The sequence below is a fragment of the Chiloscyllium plagiosum genome, chromosome 16 (assembly GCF_004010195.1).
Source record: "Chiloscyllium plagiosum isolate BGI_BamShark_2017 chromosome 16, ASM401019v2, whole genome shotgun sequence".
In the NCBI taxonomy this organism is placed as follows: domain Eukaryota; kingdom Metazoa; phylum Chordata; class Chondrichthyes; order Orectolobiformes; family Hemiscylliidae; genus Chiloscyllium; species Chiloscyllium plagiosum.
The window spans coordinates 23473289-23494256 of NC_057725.1; the positions used below are offsets into that span (position 1 = coordinate 23473289).

At 39.6% G+C, this 20968-nt stretch overlaps 1 protein-coding gene across 8 annotated transcripts in view; it reads right to left on the reverse strand.

Moving 5' to 3' along the window:
- Window positions 1–20968, reverse strand: part of immp1l (inner mitochondrial membrane peptidase subunit 1) — a 166796-nt gene that overhangs the window by 63915 nt on the left and 81913 nt on the right. For all 8 annotated transcript variants that reach the window (XM_043705554.1, XM_043705550.1, XM_043705552.1 and 5 more), the window contains 3 exons: window positions 20198–20335; window positions 7757–7845; window positions 7491–7617 (listed from right to left, as the gene is read on the reverse strand). In XM_043705554.1, coding sequence (XP_043561489.1) covers window positions 7491–7617; window positions 7757–7845; window positions 20198–20302 — 321 coding nt within the window. In that variant the 5' untranslated portion in view covers window positions 20303–20335. The remainder of the gene's footprint in view (window positions 1–7490; window positions 7618–7756; window positions 7846–20197; window positions 20336–20968) is intronic.

Below are 20968 nucleotides of genomic sequence, written 5' to 3' on the forward strand. Positions count from 1 at the left end.
GGGATGAATACAGATTTCTCCAGCTTCCTCATTTCCCCTCCCCCCACTTTATCTCAGTCCCAACCCTCGGACGCAGCACCGCCATCTTGACCTGCAATCTTCTCCCCGACCTCTCCGCCCCCCACCCCCTCTCTGGTCCATCACCCTCACCATAACCTCCTTCCACCTATCGCATTCCCAACGCCCCTACCCTAAGTCCCTCCTCCCTACTTTTAGCTTAGCCTGCTTGGCACATATTCCTCATTCCTGAAGAAGGGCTTATGCCCGAAATGTCGATTCTCCTGCTCCTTGGATGCTGCCTGACCTGCTGCGCTTTTCCAGCAACACATTTTTCAGCTCTGATCTCCAGCATCTGCAGTCCTCATCTTCTCCTAATGAGCATTTTAGGAAATCCTACAATACCACGAATAACATTACAAAAGTGCTGGATTAGCAGTGAAGTACTTTAGAGCTATGTAAATGCAAACCATTTTTCAACACAAGTGCATTTCATTTTCATTGCAACCTTTTCCATTGTTGCTCTTCACTTTCTTCATGCAGGTTTTCCGATTGTGCTCATTGTTTTTTTTATAGAATACCTATAGTGTGGAAGCAGGCCCTTCAGCCCAACAAGTCCACACTAACTGTCCGAAGAATATCCCATTCCCCCACCTTATTACTCTGCATTTACCCCTGATTAACGCATGTAGCCTATACAACCTACACTATTGGCAATTTAGCATGGCCAATTCACCTAACCTGCACAGCTTTGGATTGTGGGAGGAAACCGGAGCACCCAGAGGAAACCCACGTAGACAAGGGGAGAATGTGCAAACTCCACACAGACAGTGGTCCGAGGCTGGAATCGAACCCAGGTCCCTGGTGCTGTGAGGCAACAGTGCTAACCACTGAGCCACCATGCCGCCCCAAAATTTATTTTTGTTTCTATCAATTTATGTTTGTCCTCAGCTCTCCTTCCTCACTTACTTCATTTGTTGATGTGTAGGCTAAATTAAACGTAAAGACTGGTCTCTTGAGAGAGTCAGTATTCAGGAAATTCAAGTAGGACACATTATGCTACTGACAGCTGCAGATGAATTCCAAGTGAAAGACGTAAGAATGGCAGCAGAGTTGAATTCCTTGACCAATCAGGAGCTTCAGTGCGAAGAAAGCAGTACTGTGTGGTCAACCTGACAAATTAAAAATGGCTCAGCCATTGGATTGACTGTGGTTTTGCCTCCTGACCAACTGGACTCATTATCCCCACCACACTTCTACTTTCCTCATTCACACACCATATTCCTCATATTTGTGTATATTGCAGGCACATACACTATTTCTGATATTGATACAACATTATCAATGCCCTTCAGAAGCACATATTCCAGACTTTTCCATTGACACTACAATGTTCCCAATACCTCAATAAAACTCTAACAAGTTACTGCCTCGCCTTCTGCATGAAGTCACCACTGAGAGGCACAAGTTGTAGCTGACCGTCTGTGTTAAACTGCCACAGTGAGACAAAAGCTGGTGGGTTACTATTTTCCAGCTCAGTTCAGATACCCCTAAGAGGCAGAAGAAGCTTTAAGACTGAGTATTCAGAGACTGGCCTATTAAATGCATTTGAGAAATGGTCTGACTTTGATAAATTTATAAAGCAGGATAAATATTCTGTAGAAGAACATATCATGGGATTTAAGAGGCTATACACAAGATTGTAAAGTTCTACTTGGAGATTTCTAACTTAGTGCTTGCCCTTAAATTGTTAGATTGTGCTAAAATTATACAACCCTGAATGATACAGGCTATCGCAAGGAATTTGGGAGAATTGCATTAGATGTCAAGTGAGGCCTATCATGACATCAGGAGCAACTACTTGCATTTTCCAACAGGGTTGCAGATGTTGAGAGGACATTCTCACTAGGGAGTGACAAGATGTATATTAACAGTGACTATTGCTTGTTAACATCCTCATTAACACCAAATCTCACCTCATTAGTACAGTTTCCTACTGTACCATGAGATGGATTAAAAAAATCTATGTCAAGCATTACTGGCATGAAGTTAAACTGGGTACTCAGTAACCACAGCTTGCCCTGCCCCTCCAAAGCCGTCTCGGCCACCAGCATTGATGCAACAGGACACACTCCAGAGCACTAGCCGCATGCTGTTATCCAACACCTATCAGTCTCTCCATGCCATCAGGCCACAACTCAAATCTATTTACAGTATGCTTTTGAACTATTATCCTGCACTTTGGAACACACTGGTTACTATCATTGAAGTGCTGCTGCAAGCAACTCAGAGACTGGACCAGGTTGCTATCTCATCCTCTGAACACTCACTCACTTAGCACCAACATGCATGCTCTGCCTTGTCATGCTTTGCCTTGCCTTGCCTTCCATGCCATGCCATGCCTTTTTGGCATGATGGCACTTCACTCAGGGCTTAAAAGCTTACAATGCTTCTGCCTTGATTTGTTATTTAGGAAAGAGCCAGACTCCTTGTCAGGCTTGACAACAGTGATCAATACAGGGATAGGCACCTTGCTGTACAGTGCAGTGCTATGTTAATAACGCACCTACAGCATTTGCCAACTGCCTGTGTGGCAAACATACTGCATGTGCTTCAACCAACTGGGCTTGTCTGGAAGTCCATGGGAAGCATTCACAGTCAAGTCAAAGAAGTTTGCTGTTGTCAGGGGATCCTAGTGTTAATAGAATTTAGGTTTTCAGAAAGAAAGACGTTTGGAGCAATGTTTGAAGCATTAAAAAAATTCTAGGAAAACATTCATTCTCAGCAGTCTTTACACATTGGAGTAACACAAAGAAAGGAGAATCCAATAGGAATGGCACTGTGGAATCATCCATATACATGCAAAAGTATAAATATAAAAGGAGAATTAAAACAAAATACTCTTCCTATTGAGCAAGCCACCAATGAAAAATGCTTAAAAGAAACTGGAAATGGAATGCAACAAGGTAATCTTTTGGGAAATCAGTGGATTTATTGCTTACACAATCTGAATGTCATTTATTGGAGAAATGATTGGGGACTGGATTGGGGACACCTCAGCTAAGTTTCTAAATAATAATGGGGGAGAGAAAGGGCGATTGCCAATGATGAATTTAGGAACATTATAGTAATGTATATAACAGAAAATAGTCCTTTTAGTGATGGAATATATGAAAGAAATAGATCAAAAAATCAAATAATTGCAAAACAACATAACTATTAAGGTGCATTCCTCGAGGTTAACTGGTATTGATCATGTGCTTACAGAATCTGAACAAGTTCATTATGGCAGGCAGGCAGGCTGGCAATTTTGGAATTCATCCACCTGGCATATTTTGGGAGTGAGTTTGGGATTGGGTGGGAAGGTGGGCTAGTGTCAAGCTGGAACATGCATAATGGGTGCACGTAAAATTTATCCCAAAGAATGTATACTCAATTGTCTGTACCACACGTTTTGACCACCTTGAACAATACCAGGTCATAAGGTAAAACCATATTAATCTATTAAAGGAAATATAAGGCCAGAACACTGAATAAGCAACAAGCTCATTAGTGTAAAAGTGCCAAAAGTAACAGATTGCAGAACGACAACCAATATAAGTCAAAGGTGAGTCATGTAGTTGGTACGTAAAGCAAACAATACTTTTAATCCAACAAGGGAGTATCAACATATCCAATTACCACTTGCTGACAAGCAAAGTGTATCTACCATTTGTGATAACTGATATGGACATCAACACAGCACTTTGAGTTGTAATCACTACAGGCAGAAGCGTTGTTTGATATGGAAAATGGTTCAGGGTTAACCACTGTGCATAACCCTTGGTATCCCTCACCCATTCACCATCCAATGTAAACTATCTACCAACTAATGAATCTTTGTCTGCAATTATATTGGCCATAGAAATCCAGGATGAATGAACTGAGTCATCCTGGTAATACGCTTCACTTAAACACAAGAGTAAACAAATTTCCCCAACATCAGCGAGTGCTTGGGCATTAGCAATTTGTAGTGATTGATTGTGAAGAAGTTATTGCTCTGAAATAGATGTGTAACTCATGCTTTTATCATTCTGAGTGACAAAGCAGACAGTTCCCTATTTACAGATCCTAGCTGAATAAAGTGACATCAGGCACTCCTCCTGTTTAAATGACAAATCAGTGGTTTATGATGCCAATAGTATTTTAATCTGATGACTCTTTGAATGAAAATGGGAAAAGAAATCTGAACGTTGGCAACATTGACCATATGGCAAAACAAGGCTTAAAGCTAAAGCAAATGGCATTAAAAGCAAGGGCAAATAGAAGCAATGTGTTTGGACAAGAAGCATTTTAATCATAATCCCTGATGAAATATCAGTGCTTTCAAAGCCAATAACATACTGATAGCAATTGATGCTCAAAATTAAATATTAACCCTATTTGGTTACTCCAGAGAGCCCAAGCTTTCAATTTTGCCATCAATTTACTTGATTAAGTAGGACTTTAGAAGGGTCACACAATTAATTACATATAGCACAGTCATATCAAAGGCTATAGATACAGCTCCATGATGTGTTGTCCTATTTCACTGTATTTAGACAATAAAAGTAGAGGTGAACTAATACATCCTCAAATCTATTTACTCAATGCTTTTCATAAATCAACCATTGCCCAAAATTCTTACAGGAAAAGATTCCCAATGATTATTGCAGTAGAATCACTGCTGAGCTTAAAGCAGAAGTGAGCAATAAATAATGCTGTGGATATATTGGCATGATTCCAGCTGATGGTAATACTGAATAAATAAGATGATTCAAGACTGAAATCTGACATTTTATTTAACTTGAGCATAGTCATTGAACATAGTGACTCAACATATTCACAAGAGACTGCCAATGTACTTTTAATAAAAGAGCCTAAGATCATAAGATATAGACACAGGAGCAATGTTTATTTGACAAAAGAACAAAAGTTAAAGGAGCAGAATTAGGCCAAATGGCCCATCATGTCTGTTTATCTCTGTCTTAAACATACTCAATAACTTGGCCTCCACAGTGCTCTGCAGCAATGAGTTTCATAGATTAACCACCCCTTAGCTGAAGAAATTCCTCCTCACTTTAGTTCTAAAGGGTCGCTCCTTCACTTTGAGGCTGTGCCCTTGGGTCCTAGTTTCTCTTACTATTGGAAAAATCTTCTCCATGTTCATTCTATCCAAACCTCTCAGTATTCTGTAAATTCCAATCAGATTCCCTCTTATGCTTCTAAGCTCCATCAAGTCCTCAAACCCTCCACATATGAGGAGTCCTTCATCCCTGGAATCATTCTTGTAAACCTCTTCTGGACCTTCTCCAACGCCAGCAAATCTTTTCTTCGACATGGGGCCCAAAACTACTCTCAATAATCCAAATACAGTCTGACCAGAGCCTTATACAGCCTCATCAGTATATCTCTGCTCTTATTTCCTAGCTGTCTTGAAATGAATGCCAAAATTGTATTTGCCATCTTAACCACCAACTGAACCTGCAAGTGAACCAGAAGAGAATCATGTACTAGGACACTCAAGTCCCTTTGCGCTTCAAATTTCCAAAGCCTTTCCCCTTGTAGATAATAGTCTGTGCCTTTATTCTTCCTACCAAGATGCATAACCTCACACTTTACCACATTGTATTTCATCTGCCACTTCTTTGCCCACTCTCCTAGTCTGTTCAAGTCCTTCTGCAGCTTCCCTACTTATCTTTGTGTCATCTGCAAACTTAGCATCAATGCCCTCAGTTGCTTTGTCCAACATGAATAGTTGCGGTCCCAACACGGACTCTTACCGAACTCCACTACTCATTGGCTGCCATCTTGACAAAGGTTCTTTTATCCTGACTCTCTGCTGTCTGCCAGCCAGCCAGCCAATCTTCTATCCATGCCAGTATCTTGCCATAACATTTATCTTATTTAGCAGTCTCATTGTCAAAGGCCTTCTGGAAATCCAAATAGATCACATCCACCGGCTCTCCTTTGTCTATCTTGCTCATTACCTCCTCAAAGAATTCTAAGAGATTTGTCAGGCATGACCTTGCCTTGAAGAAGCCATGCTGATTCAGCTTAATTTTATCATGTGCTTCCAAGTACTCTGCAAATCTCATTCTTAAGAATGGGCTCTAAAATCTTACCAACGATTGAAGTCAGGCTAACTGGCCTATAGTTTCCTGTCTCCTGTTTCTCTCCCTTCTAAAGCAGGGGTGTTACATTTGTTCTTTACTTGTCCATGGTACCCTCCACAATGTCAGTGATTCCTGAAATATCACCACCAATGTCTTAATCCATTTGATCCGGATGATTTAACCACCATTAGATCTTTCAGCTGCCCCATTGCCTTCTCTTTAGTGATGGCCAATATACTCACCTCTACTTCCTGCCTCTGTGGAAGTTCTGGAATGCTGATGGTATCTTCCACTGTGAAAACTATGCAAAGTACCTATTCAGTTCCTCTGCCATTTCTTTGTTCCCATTATGACTTCTTCAGCCTCATTTTCAGGTGGTCCAATGTACACTCTTGCCTCTCTTACCTTTCAAATAGCTTTAAAAAAACCTCTTGTAATCTTCTTTTATGTTACTAGCTAGCTCACTCTCACATTTTATCTTCTCCCTTACTGCTTTTTTTGGTTTTTAAAAGCTTCCCAATCCTCAACGCTACCCCCCTAGAGCCTATGAGTTCCAGCTCTATATCACTTTTTGCTTTGATTTTAGAATTTGATTTCTAAGTAACAAGGCAACCTCAACCCCTCTGCCCATTTATCTGGCAACTGGGAAAGATCTTAATGTAGACATTATAAAAACATAACATAGGAGCAGGAGTAGGCCATTTGCTGCTTTGAGCCTGCTCCACATTCAATATGACTATAGCTGATTATTCAACTCAAGACCCCATTCCCACTTTTTCTTATCCCTTTTGATCCATTTCCTCCAAGATGTACATCTCACCCCTTCTTGAAAACAGTAAATGTTTTGACTTCAACTGCTTTCTGTGGCAGAGAATTCCAAAGACTCACTACTCTTTGGATAGTTCCTCATCTCAGTCCAAAATGGCCTATGCAGTTCCTTAAATTGTGATCCCAAGTTCTGCATTACCTGGTCATCAGGAAAATCCTTCCTGCATTTATTTGGTCTGGTCCTGTTAGAATTTTACAGGTTTCTAGAAAATCTCCCTTCGTTCTTCTAAATTCACGTGAATATAGCCATATTTCATTCAGTCTCTCTTCATGCAACAGTCTTGTCATCTCAGCAAAACGGATTCAACCCTTTTCCAGCAATATACCTTACAGACATACAATCACAGTGATGAATCACTCCTATCCTCAAAAAATTTTACGCAATTGTCAAGATCATAGTGTTACCTCTCAGTAACTTTCTACATGCTCACTAGATGTGTTGTTGGCCTATGTAGGCTTTAGCTGTTGTTACTTAATGTTCAAATGTAATGATTATTGTTGAAGCAACTACCTAAAGAAAGTAATACTCACATATCTATGGGTCTTAAAGGCATCTAGTGGACCACTTGTGCATACTTTGTCGCCTTCTAGACCAATCACTCGTTTGCAAATATTCATTTTGGGATTATTGGGACTTTTAGCAATTATCACATCACCTCTGTGAACAAAATTCCAAGTGAGATTAGAGGAAACATATTCGTTTGTGTATTCTGAACAATTCAACAAAATAAATGAATCTACACAGTAAAATTACATATTTTGAAGATTCTGATACTTGTAATTTTGTGGCAACTTACTTTTCAATGCGATAAAACTGTCGACTGAGTTTCTCAGAGATGATTATATCATAGGTCTTAATTGTAGGCTCCATGGAAGGACCGGAACACTGCAAATGAAGGAAAATACATTACCGATTTTTAAGCAAAATTATTGAACATATTTAAGCAAGCATGTTGAAAAATCTTTCTTGGAACACCTGAAGTTTCTGCTGACTGTGGGATAATGGTATTAAAACTTCTAAGGTATTCTTCTGAAATTTCAATGGAAGATTTTTTTCAAAGGAAGAAAAATATTGTCATTATTTTCCCTTTTCACTCTCCAATGGTAAATATCCTATTTTTGTTTTATAAGACACGAAATAGATGCACGATCTCATTCAATTATAAAATAAAATTCTTATTGGGTTTGACAGGTTGATGCAGGAAGGATGCTTTAGAACTAGAACTTTTGATTAAGAACTAGGAAACAGAGTCTCAGAATAAAAGTTAGGCCACTTCGGACATAGGAACATAGGAGCAAAAGTAGGCTTTTCATCCCACAAGCCTGCTTTATCACTCTAGACTGTGACCAATCATCTACACTATCTCCATTTCCGTTAATATCATTAGTATCTAGAAATCTGTCAATCTATCTCCTGAACATAGTCAATAACCAAGCTTCCACATCTTTCATTTCTGCACCTTAAAATGTTTTATAACTTTCAATTAGATCACCTCTTATTCTAAAATTTTTTAAGAATTCAGACCCTGTCTCCTCAATCTCTCCTTATAGGATAGTTCCACGAACCCTGGAATTAGTCTCGTGAACCTCTGCTGCATTTCCCCTATGAAAATCTATCCTTCCTTCAATAAAAACACATAACCATTGCTGTAGGTGTCGGTCTTACCTAGATTCTATACAATTGAAGGAAGACATCTTTACTCCTGTACTCAACTCTTCTTATGACAAAGGCCAACGTACTATTTTTCTTCCTAAGTGTTTGCTATGCCAGCATGTTAACTTTCATTGACTTATGAACAAAAACACAGAAGTCTCTCAGACATTAACATTTTCCAGATTCTCACCATTTAAGAAATATGTGGCACTTCAGTTCCTCCGACCAAAGATGTTTCCCTCATACTTAGTCACATTATGTTCTATGTGACACATTCTTGTCCACTCATTCAATCTGACCAAATCCTCTTGAAGCTTCTTTGCATTCTCCTCACAAACCACATTTCCACTTTGTTTCAGGTCATTGGTAAACTTTGAAATATTACATTTGAACTGCAAAACCTAATCAATGATATAGATTGTAAACAGCTAGGACCAAGTATTTTAGTACTAACTAGCCACAGTCTGAGAATGGCCCATTTATTCCTACTTTGTTTATTTTCTGTAACTTATCCTCAATTCATGCCAGTATATTTCTTCTCACCCCATGTGTTACTCATCTTTGGTGATACCACTTCAAACACTTTCTCAAAATCCAAATGCATCGCATCTATGTTTCAAAAGGTTTGTTAAATAGGATTTCCCTTTCATAAAGCTATGTTGACAATGCCCAATCAGGTCATTTTTTCCTGTGTGTGCAGTTGTCACATCCTATACTATAGATTTTAATAATTTTTCCTATTACTAATGTCAGGCTAATAAGCTTGTTGCTCCCTGTTTTGGCTCATTCACCTTCCTTTGACAATAATAACAATAATAATAAATAATAATAAATAATAGGGATACATTTGCAAGCTTGCAATCTGAAGGCACCATTCCAGTATCCATAAAATATCAAAAGATGACTAGCAAAAGATGTCTTTACACTCCACCTCTTTCAACATTGAGATATACAGCATTGGATCCCAGGAATTCGTTAACTTTCGGTCTCAATAATTTATTGAAAACTGCTTTTTGACTAATACTCATTTCGTTCAGTTCCTCATTCTCTCCATTCCTAGGACTAGGACTGAGACGAAAAACAATTGTTTCCATATAATTGGTAATGAATCTTCAGAATTCTCAACTTCAGAGGGCTGTGGAGGCTCAGTCATTAGGTATATTCAAGACAGAGGGTGACAGATATCGAGATATTGAAGGTGACAAAGCACAGAGGGATAATGTGTGTAATGACATTAAAGTATAGGATCAGCCACAATCATGTTGACTGGCTGGATGAATGGCCTACTCTAGTTCCTACCTACTATGCCATTAAATCACAGAGTTAGCATGCAGGCACACAAATAAAGACAATGGTATTTTAGCCTATATTATAAAGGTTTTGGAGTATAAGGAAATCTTGCTGCAATTAGGTAGGGGTTGGTGACACCAAACATAGGTTCCTCAATGAACGAAAGATGCACTTGCCTGATAATGGATGCAACAATGGTTTTCAAGATTGAATCGTGGGATAAGAGGGCTGAATTTATGACACAAGATTGTGCAGAAAGGACCTATATTCACCAGAGGTTTAAGGAATTAAAGATGATTTAATTGAAATGCATAAAGTTGGAGGTTTGACACGATAGTTACTAAGAGGACATTCCCCCTGGCTGGAGAGTATACAGTGAGGGACATAGTCTCAGGACAAGGAGTCTCAGGATAAGGGCTCAATCATTTAGTTATGATTCATTATAATTTTCTGTGAAATACAGCTGTAAATATACTCATTAAATGAAATATTAAGAGTCAAATTGAGACTATTTTGGGTACTAAATGATCAAGGAAAGTAGAATTGATGTTGAAGTTCAGCCATGACCTTTATCAATGATGCTTAATGACCATCCCTGTTCCTATTTCTTATGTTGTTAAATTTTTAACCATGTGACTACAATTCAATAATGGATCATTATGCAGAATATCACTATCATAAATATAGATTCTATCTTCCAGCAGCACACAGTTCCAGTTAACATAGGGATTTTTAAAATTAAAAATGACAACACACCTGGATTAGCAGGCAGAAACTAATACCTGTTTCTCCAGTTCTTTCTCTCTAGTATAATATGGTTTCAACATGTTCACATGACATACCCCGATACCTTTTCTCTTCTATCTGGCATCTTTACTAGATAGTTCACAAGACTCAACTTTTTCCCCATTTGATAGGGACCACGAAACCTGGCTTTGAAGGGATCACCTATCACTGGTAACAGTACGAACACGTCATCCCCTCAGAAAAATATCCACGTCTCAGAGCTGTTATCTGCCATCTGCTTCATTTGAAACTGTGCTCTCTTGAGGTGCTGTTTAGCTAACTCATCTACTCGATTTAGTCTCTCCCAAACCTCCGAAACATAATCTCAGTGTGAGATCTCAGACTTTGGTCCTGTCAATTTTTCTTTAGTTAATTTCAAAGGGCCTCTCACCTCATGTCTGAATATTAACTCAAAGGGAGTGAACTGAGTAGATTCATTTGGGGCATCTCTAATGGCAAACAATGTGAATGGGATACGCTTATCCCAATCATTCGGGTAATCTTGACAGTATGCTCCCAACGTGGTCTTCAAGGTCTGATGCCATATTTCTAAAGCTCCCTGGGATTCAGGATGATACGCACTGGATTTAAAGTGCTGTATACCTAAGCTATCCATAACCTCCTTAAACAGCGTAGCAGCAAAATTTGACCCTTGGTCCGACTGAATCTCTCTGGATAGCCCATACCGCCTGAAGAAAGCTACAAACTCCTCTACTACCTTTTTTGCCTTTTACAGTAATGGAATTACCTTCGGAAATCTGGTAGACACATCCATTATGGTTAACATGTACTGATTCCCACTTTTAGTTCCTGGGAGGGGACCTAACAATCAATTATAACCCATGTGAAAGGTTCTTCAAATGCGGGAATTGGCACAAAGGTGCTGGTTTTATTACCGCCTGTGGCTTACCTACCATTGGCAGGTATGACACGTATGGCAAAAACTAACCATATCCTTGTGCATTCCAGACTAATAAAAATGTTTTTGTACCTTAGCCTGAGTTTTTCGTACCCTTAGGCGACCTCCTACAGGTACTTCATGTGCTACCTGTAACACCTTCTGCCTGTGTGCTACCGGCAACATAATCTGGTGCACTTTGGCCCATTTCTCCTCAGCACTAATCTGCCATGGTCTCCATTTCCGTCTTAGGATTCTACCTTTCAGGTAATAACCCTCAGGAATATTCTCTGCCTCCCTTTTGGAGTATGCATCCACATATATATCTTTTATTGTCTTGTTTTGCTGTTGCAAGTCCCTTAGCCTTTCAGGACTAAACACTTCCGTCTGACGCTCTGTCTGTTCAAATTTTTCCTGCACAATTACGTCAAACAGGGTGTTCGCTAACTGAACCTCAACTCCTTCATCTTTCTCTTTACTTTTTGCTTCATACTGTGACTTATGATAGTGGGATCTGGTTACTACACAGTCTGGGAAAATACCAGGATATTTCTGTTTTAACTCCTCAGTTTCTTGGTCTTCCTTGGGCTTCTCCACAACAAGGGGTGTCACTCCCACCTTGGATCCTGCCAAATCATTTCCAAGAACAAACTGAATTCCTGGAACTGACACCCTGTCAATCACCCCCACTTTTACTTCCTCAGTCTTGAGTTGGCACTCCAACCTGATCTTACATAGGGGAACACTAAATTTCTGTCCATCTATCCCACAAATTACCACACTCTCGGGTAACAGATCAGAAAGAGCGTATATTCGCTCATCTCTTACGATCAGCGACTGGTTAGATCCTATATCTCTCAGCACTGTAAGTTCTTGTTCTTCTCCCCCATTCTTTCTGAGTAAGCTTTACCCACAGAGATGAATTCTTTGTAGAGATCAGGTACTAACTACATACCTAGCCCCTACCTAGATTGTGCACTCTCCTGCAGCTCCTTGACTCTTCTTGGGGTCTCCTTTACTACTTTTACTAATGCCACTGGCTTAGCTTCTTTTACGACATCTTTTCCCATACTGCCTTTCTTTAACGACCCGCAATGTGACTTTACGTGTCCTACTTTACCACAGTGGAAACACCTGAGGCCTTTCACTTCCTTTCCTCCCTCTTGCGGTCCCTTTTTAGTCCGTGGTAAACGCTTACCAATGCTCTCTACTCTTGGTTTCGTAGTGCAGAATCACCCCTTCTCCCAACTTCTATTCCTCACAGGATGAAATTCTGGCCTATGCTTGTCCTATCCACCAACCTGTATTCATCTGCTAATTCTGCAGCCCTTCTCACTTCCTGAACCTTCTGTTCCTCCATGTGAATTTTTAATATCTCTGGAAGTGAGTTTTTAAACTCTTCTAGCAGAATAATCTCTCTTAGAGCCTCAAAAGTCTTATCGATCTTTAAAGCGCGCATCCATCTATCAAAATGACTATGTTTTCTTCTTTCTATCTCAACATAAGTCTGACCTGGTTCCTTCTTTATGTTTCTGAACCACTGTCTGTATGCTTCTGGTACCAATCCATAAGCACTTAAAATAGCTTGTTCTATATAATCTCATGACCCCTCATCTGACAGCACGGCAAATACCTCATAAGATCTGCCTACCAGTTTAGTCTGAACTAGCATTACCCATAAATCCTCGGACCACTTCATCTCCCTAGTCAATTTTTCAAATGAAATAAATAAGGCTTCAACATTTTTCTCAACAAAATGTGGCAGAGTTTTGATGCATTTGCATATATCATGACCGTCTCTTTTAATCCCCATCCTGTTAACTTTGCTGACAAATTCGCAACTTCTCACATTCAAGATTTGGAGACGCCCGGTGTTGGACTGGGGTATACAAATTTAAAAATCACACAACACCAGGTTATAGTCCAACAGGTTTATTTGGAAGCAATAGTTTTCTGAGCTCTGCTCCTTCATCAGGTGGTTGTCAAGTTCAAATTCTCCCTCGTTTTGTCTCTCCCCTTTTTCTCCCTCTTTCTCACTCCCTCTAGAAGCTAAGAACATTCTCTCTTCTTTTTCCTCTCTCTTTCTCTCTCCCTCTCTTCTCTCTCCCTTTATCTTCTAACTCCATTTTCCTCAATTGTAATTTAAGTTTTTCTACCTCGACTGCACTCATCTGTTTCTCTGACACACCTAAGTGTTTGAGTAATTCCCTTATAATTTTTGCTTTACTTTTGTCCTTGGTTAAACACAAATCTGAGCTATTTGCTAATTCTTAAAGGTATGGCCTTTTTCTTTCCTTCTAAACTTTTTTGGCAAATTTGAGAATCATCTTCAAACCCCAGAACCACTTTAGCAATTTTTAAGAGCTATTTCTCTCACTTGTAAATTAATCAACCACAAGTCACTGAAATTAAACAAATTGTCTCACCTAGGTTTTATTTAAAAATGTAGGACACTAACCTGCAAGTGTTTAAATCTACTGGGATTTATTGTACCCCCAAATCTATTCAAATCTGTCCAAAGCAAGTCAAATTGCGGACGAGTCCCCAAACTGTTACTGCACAGGGTAACCCTTCCCCGGTAATGTAAACCTGCAAAATCGAAATGATTTAACCTACACTGTAATCTATTAAAATTTGAGATGCAAAGAACTATCCCAAAAGTCACTATTTAAAGTAAAAACTGACAATTTAATTTTTTACCGTCTAATAGAGAATAATTAACTGACAACTATTTACAACTCATTTATCTAAACCTATCTTTTACCTTCCCCACGACAATACTAATCCAATAAAACCCCAGATTAAGATTTACAAAAAAATTCAAATTCCAAACCAGCCAGCTGTCGAATTTTCTCTTGGTATCTTCCTCTGCACATTTGCTCTCCAGGTTGGTATTGGTCTTTTTTCCTGTGCAAACTCCTTCTTCAGACAGGTACCTCTCAGAGTTCTTACTAGCAGCCTACATCTGTTGGTCTTTTGGTAGTTCTCCTCCAACTGTTCAATTTTTCTTTTGGTTTTATACCCCAAAGCATCGGATGATTTCTTTGGTGTTAATACTGTCAAAATACTAAATTCAAATTTGATTGACGTTTGGTATTTTGGGGTATAATTTAAACTGGTTGGCCAAATTAGAATTTGTTTTTATTGTCTCCAAGCAAACCAGCTAATCTAGATGTTCGACCAAATGTTACATTGTTACCTTGTTCAGAACACTTGGTACTGTGCCAGGTAGTTATTACCATCCTTGCTATGTTCTGTCCCACCGGCAGGACATACACAGCAGAGGTGGCAGCATGGTTGCATAGAGTCAGGAGGGAATTGCCCTGGAGTCCAAAGCTTTGACTCAGGACCCAATGACATCACCAGGCATTCCTGAAAATGAGTTGTCAAACGGTTGAAGCTACAAAACAGAACTACAGACAGAACAGTGATAGGCAAGGCCAAGCAATTCCACAACTAACAAATCCAATCTAAGCTCTAAAATCCAGTTACAAATGGTGGTAGACAATGAAACAACTCATTGGAGGAGGCGGGTCCTCAATTACCCCATCCCCAATGGTGGGGAACCCAGCTATCAGTATAAAAGGCAAGGCTGAAGTATTTACAATAGTCTTCAGCGGAAAGTGCTGAGCAGGGGATCAATCTAGGTTCCTAACGGAGAACCCCAACATTACAGAAGCCATTATCCAGCCAATTCAATTCGCACCACATAATATCAAGAAATGCCTCAAAAGCACTGGATATTGGAAAGGCTATGGGCCCTGGCAATTTTCTGAAGAATTATGCTCCAGAACTTGCTGATCCCTTGGCCAAGTTGCTTCAATACATCTATAATGGTGGAATATATCCAGCAATATGAAAAAAATCCCAGTATGTCCTGTACACAAAAGCAGGTTAAATTCAACCTCACAAATTATTGCCCCATCAGTCTACTCTTGATTAGTAAAGCAATGGAAAGGATCACCAACAATGCTATCAAGCAGCAGCTGCCGAGGAATAACCTGCTCATTAACACTCGGTTTGGATTCCACCACAGTCCTGAACTCATTACAGCTTTGGTTCAAACATGGACATAAAAGCTGAAGTACTCAGAGGGGAGGTTAGAGCTACTGCCATTGATATCAAGACCACATTTGATCAAATGATTTCAAGGAGCTCTTAACAAAAATGCTGGACTCAATACAAATCAGAGGAAGGGTCCCTGCTGATTGATGTCATATCTAGCATAAAGAAAGATGGTTGTGGCTAATGGAGAACAGTCATTTCAACTGCAGGACATTGCTACAGGAGTTCCTCTGGGGTAGTATCCTTGGCCCAACCATCTCCAGCTGCTTCATCAATTCCTTCCATTATAAAGTCAAAAATGGAGGTGATCACTGATTATTGCACGACATTTATACCATTTGCAACTGCTCAGACACTGAGACAGTCCATGTCCATTTGCAGCAAAATTAGGAGAAATAATCAGTCTTGGGCTGACAAATAACATTTGTGCAACACAACTGCACAATGTAATGACATTTCCAACAAGGGGGAATCTAACCATTGTCTTTCGATAATCAATGGCATTATCATCACTAAATCCCTAACTATCAACAGCTTGGGGTTTATCACTGACCAAGTCTGGACTGGGCCAGCCATTTAAATACAAGAGCAGGTTAGGGGCTAGGAATCTTGTAGACACTAACTTACCTCCTGACTCTCCTAAGCCTATCCCCCATCTGGAAAACACAGGCTATGTATATCATAGAATACTCGTCCACTGGCCTGGATGACTACTGTTCCAAAACTCAAGAACCTTTATACCATCCAGAACAAAGCAGCCCATTTGATAGGCATCACATCCACAAACATTCACTCCCTCCACCACCAATGCACAATAGCATCATTGTGTACTGTATACAAGATGCACTACTGAAATTCACCAAGGTTTCTTAAACAATAGCAAACAGCAGCACAGTGGTTAGCACTACTGCCTCATAGAGCCAGGGACCTGGGTTCGATTCCAGTTTGATTTCACATGACTGTCTGTGTGGAGTTTGCACGTTCCCTCTGGGTCTGTGTAGGTTTCCTCCCACAGTCCAAAGATGTGCAGGTTAGGTGGATTAGCCACGGGAAAAGCAGGGTTACAGGGTTGAGTAGTGGGGTGGACCTGGGTGGGATGCTGTTTGGAGGGTCGGCGTGGACTTGACGGGCCAAATGGCCTGCTTCCAAGGTGTAGGGATTCAATGGTTTTATTCTATTCTAAACTGATGATCATAACCTGATAGACCACAAAGGCATAAATACAGAGGAATACCACCACTGCTAGTTCCCTTCCAAGCCACTCACTTTCCTGACTCAGAAATATATTCTGTTAATCACTGTTACTGGGTTAAAATCCTGGAACTCCTTCCAAAACAACACTGTATCTATAACAAATGGACTGTGGCAGTTCATCAAGGTAGCTCATCACTACCTTGTCAATGACAATTAAAGCTGAGTAGAAAATGATACTCAAACCAGCAAAGCCCACATCCAATAAATTAATTTTAGAAAACTGGATCCCCTTTTCAATAGTGCCAATTAGTTCTCAAAAAATTCCAATAAATTAGTTAAACAGCATTTCCATTTCACATAACCATGCTGAGTCCTCCCAATTACCTTGAGTTTTCAAAGTGCCCAGTTATAACCTCTTTAATGATCAATTTTAACAGCTTCACCATGACAAACAAAGTTAAATGTCTTTTAGTTTCCTGTATCTTCCCTCTCTTCCTTCTTGAGTATATACTATTTTCCAATTTCATGGTCCCTTTCCAGAATTTAAAGGACATTGCAAAAATAAGAACAACTTCTTTTAAGGCTCAAGGCTGAAGTCCATCATAACATGGAGACTTATCAACCTACAGCTTCATCAGTTTGCTCATTTCCCTAGAGATTATAATTTGACTGAGTTCCTCTCTTCCTTCAACATTTAGATTTACAAGTGCATTTGGGATTTTTTTCTGTCCTCTATAGTGAAGGCAGAAGCAAAATATTTATTCATTACATCTACCATTTGTTTATTATTTATTATTAACTTCCATTCTCAACATCTGAAGGACCAACACTCACTTTACTACTTGTCCTTTTCAAATACCTATAGGAACTCTTGCTATGGTTTTTACATTTCCTCTCATGCGCTATTTTTTGTCCCGATTAACTTTTTTTTAAAAGTCATTCTGAGTAGTCATCTAACCTGTCACCTATCTTTGTGTAATTGTATGCTTTTTTCTTAAGTTTGATGTTTTCTTTAACTTCTTTAGCTAACTATGGATGATGGGTCCTCTCCTTCGAATTATTCTTTACCATAGGATGATACTTATTCTGAGTATTCTGAAATATCCCTTTAAATGCTTGTCTCAGTTTCACTATTGATCTATTTGCTCGCCTAATATTCCAACTGACTTCAACTAGCTAAGCTAGCTAGCTCATGCCCATATAGTTGTCCCTTTTCAAATTTAAAATGCTAGCCTTCATCCCAATCTTCCTCTCCCTTTCAAATTGGATATAAAATTTATTCACATTATGACTGTTGCTACCCAGAGGTGCCTTTACTTAAAAACAGAAATTGCTGGAGGAACTCTGTCAGTTTGGCAGCATCTGTGGAGACAAAGCAGAGTTAACAGGGAGGCCAGTGGCCCTTCTTTGAGATATTGGTCTCAAAATATAAACTCTGCTTTCTTTCCACAAATGCTGCAAGGGTTGAATTTCTCTGCTTTTGTTTTAGATCTTCAGCATTCACTGTTCCTGGTTTTACTTTAGTGTCTTTACTTAATACCGTTAGCTCTGTGGTCAGTTTTAGAAAGTTTCTCAGAGTAGCACAATCTCAAAAGTATTCAATGAACTCCTCATCAAGGCTACTATTTGTGGGCAGCATGGTGTCAGTGGTTAGCACTGCTACCTCACAGCACCAGAGACCCGGGTTCAATTCCCGCGTCAGGTAACTGTCTGTGTGGAGTTTGCACATTCTCCCTGTGTCTGCGTGGGTTTCCTCCAGGTGCTCCGGTTTCCTCCCACAGTCCAAATTTGTGCAGGTTAGGTGAATTGGCCAAGCTAAATTGCTTGTAGTGTTAGGTAGAGGGGTAAATGTAGGAGAATGGGTCTGGGTGGGTTTCTCTTCGGAGGGTTGGTGTGGACTTGTTGGGCCGAAGGGCCTGTTTCCACATTGTAATTAATCTAATCTATTAACAATTTGATTTTGCCAGTTTATATTAAGATATCACCCACAATTATTGCTGGCCCTTGATATCACCATCAGCCAATAGTTCTTCTTGTATAAATTCATGCTACATTATGGTTTACTGTTTGGAGGTCTGTAGATCACTTCTTACTTTTTCCCTTATATTTCCTCATCTTCACCTAAACAGATTCTATAACCTGAACTCCTGAATCAAGACATCACTATTGCACAAATACTATCTCTGATTAGGAGTGTTACCCCTCCCAATTATCTTTAAATGGCTTTCCAGTGTTCCAGTAGCATCTTTCAACAATCTAGTTAATGGAGTCTTGGTGTTGCTTTCTGTATGACCCGAGTCTGAGTCTGTTAGTCCTGAAGTTGAACAAATTAACATTATTTTCCTGGTGATTAATGTCCTACCTAATGATCTGTCCAGCTGACTGCACTCACAGAAACCCATGCTACCTAAAGGTAAGGAACTATCCGCCTCCAAATCTCCTACTCTCTAAAACTGTTATCTGGTTGGTCTTCAATTAGTTTTCCACATACCTGTCTCTAAAATACTGGAATCTTTTAGAGACAGTCACCACTGCTCCATGGTGTGAGTTTACATCCAACATGCCTTTGACCTGATACAGCAATCCTTATGTTTCTCTCATCCATCAGATACTTATTACAGCTAATTATTACATTTAAGCAGTACATTCCTCAGGCACATAGGTGTCTGGACTAATATCAGGCTATAGGTTTACAGCAGAGGAACATGCTTGCAAGAGTGTCATGCTTCAAGTACTCCAAGGTAAGATGGAGTATGAGATCTTTATACCCTCAGAACACATGTTATGATCAGTTTATAATATCGTGAGCATGTCTCTCCTAGACATGTTAACATACCGACCACAACATAACAGAAATGATATCCACTCTGGTCATTAATTTATTACAGGTCCACAGAAATGGAAGAAAATATGGTCCAGACTTTTAAAGCAGAGATAAGCTTTATTTCCTGATGCTAATAATAACTAATCTTTAGGTAATACCGGCAAGCACTACAATTGAAGCAATGTTTCCATATTCCACATCAGCACATCTAACTAATGCTTTCTATTTTTTTCCTACATATTCAACAGGTATTTATAACAGGTAAAATGGTGGTCAGGTTCTAGGTAAAGTGTTACAGAGAGCTAATAATACCAAAGTAACTGATTATATTACTAGATTATCTACAATTCTTTTTATTCTTCTGTTCCAGCTATAGTGATTATCAGTGTGTGAACTCAGGAGAATTAACTCACTAAAAACAACTCTCTAGTCCCTGCAGCTTTGCCACAAAGTTTCACTGATTTTCAGAAAAAACAATAAATTGCAAAATACAATACTTTGTCACAAAGAAAGCCATAAAGACATACCATGACAATTTCTCCTAGGTATTCAAAGGTACAGTGGGCAATACAGCCATACTGAATGGTAAAGCCTGTGAATCCCAGCACCTTGCCAAACAATCTTCTTAACATGTTAGATCTTCTCCAGAAATGAAAGCCAGAATCCTGAAAGAAAGAATACAGTAAAGTCAAATCACAGTAAACATGCTGTACAAAAATCAGATATTAGTTTATTTTTGACACGGTGGCTCACTGGCTATCACTGCTGCCTCAGCGCCAGGGACCTGGGTTCAATTCCAGCCTCGGGCGACTCTGTGTGTGGAGTTTGCACATTCTATCAGCGTCTGCATCGGTTTCCTCTGGGTGCTTCGGTTTCCTCCAACAGTCCAAAGATGAGTAGGTTAGATTAATTGGCCATGCTAAATTTTCCACAGTGTTCAGGGATGTGTAGGTTAGCTGCATTAATCGGGGAATGGGTCTGGGTGGGATACTCTTCAGAGGGTCGGTGTGGTTTTGTTGGGCTGAATGGCCTGTTTCCACACTGTAGGCACTCTATGATCGTCACCAATATTACTGAAATGATTGTCTACTGTAAGAGAATCTTAAATAAAATGAAGGCAATATGGCCGAGTAAATGTTAATGACTATAGGGCATAAACTGAGATAGAAAAGATAAATTACTATGTTTAGTAGAAATATGGAAAGTTGCAGTAGTCTGACTTGCAAAAACTGTGGTCCTATATTTGCAAAGGCAAAATTTGAAGCATGTGAATGCTTAACATATTCCTCCAAAAGTCA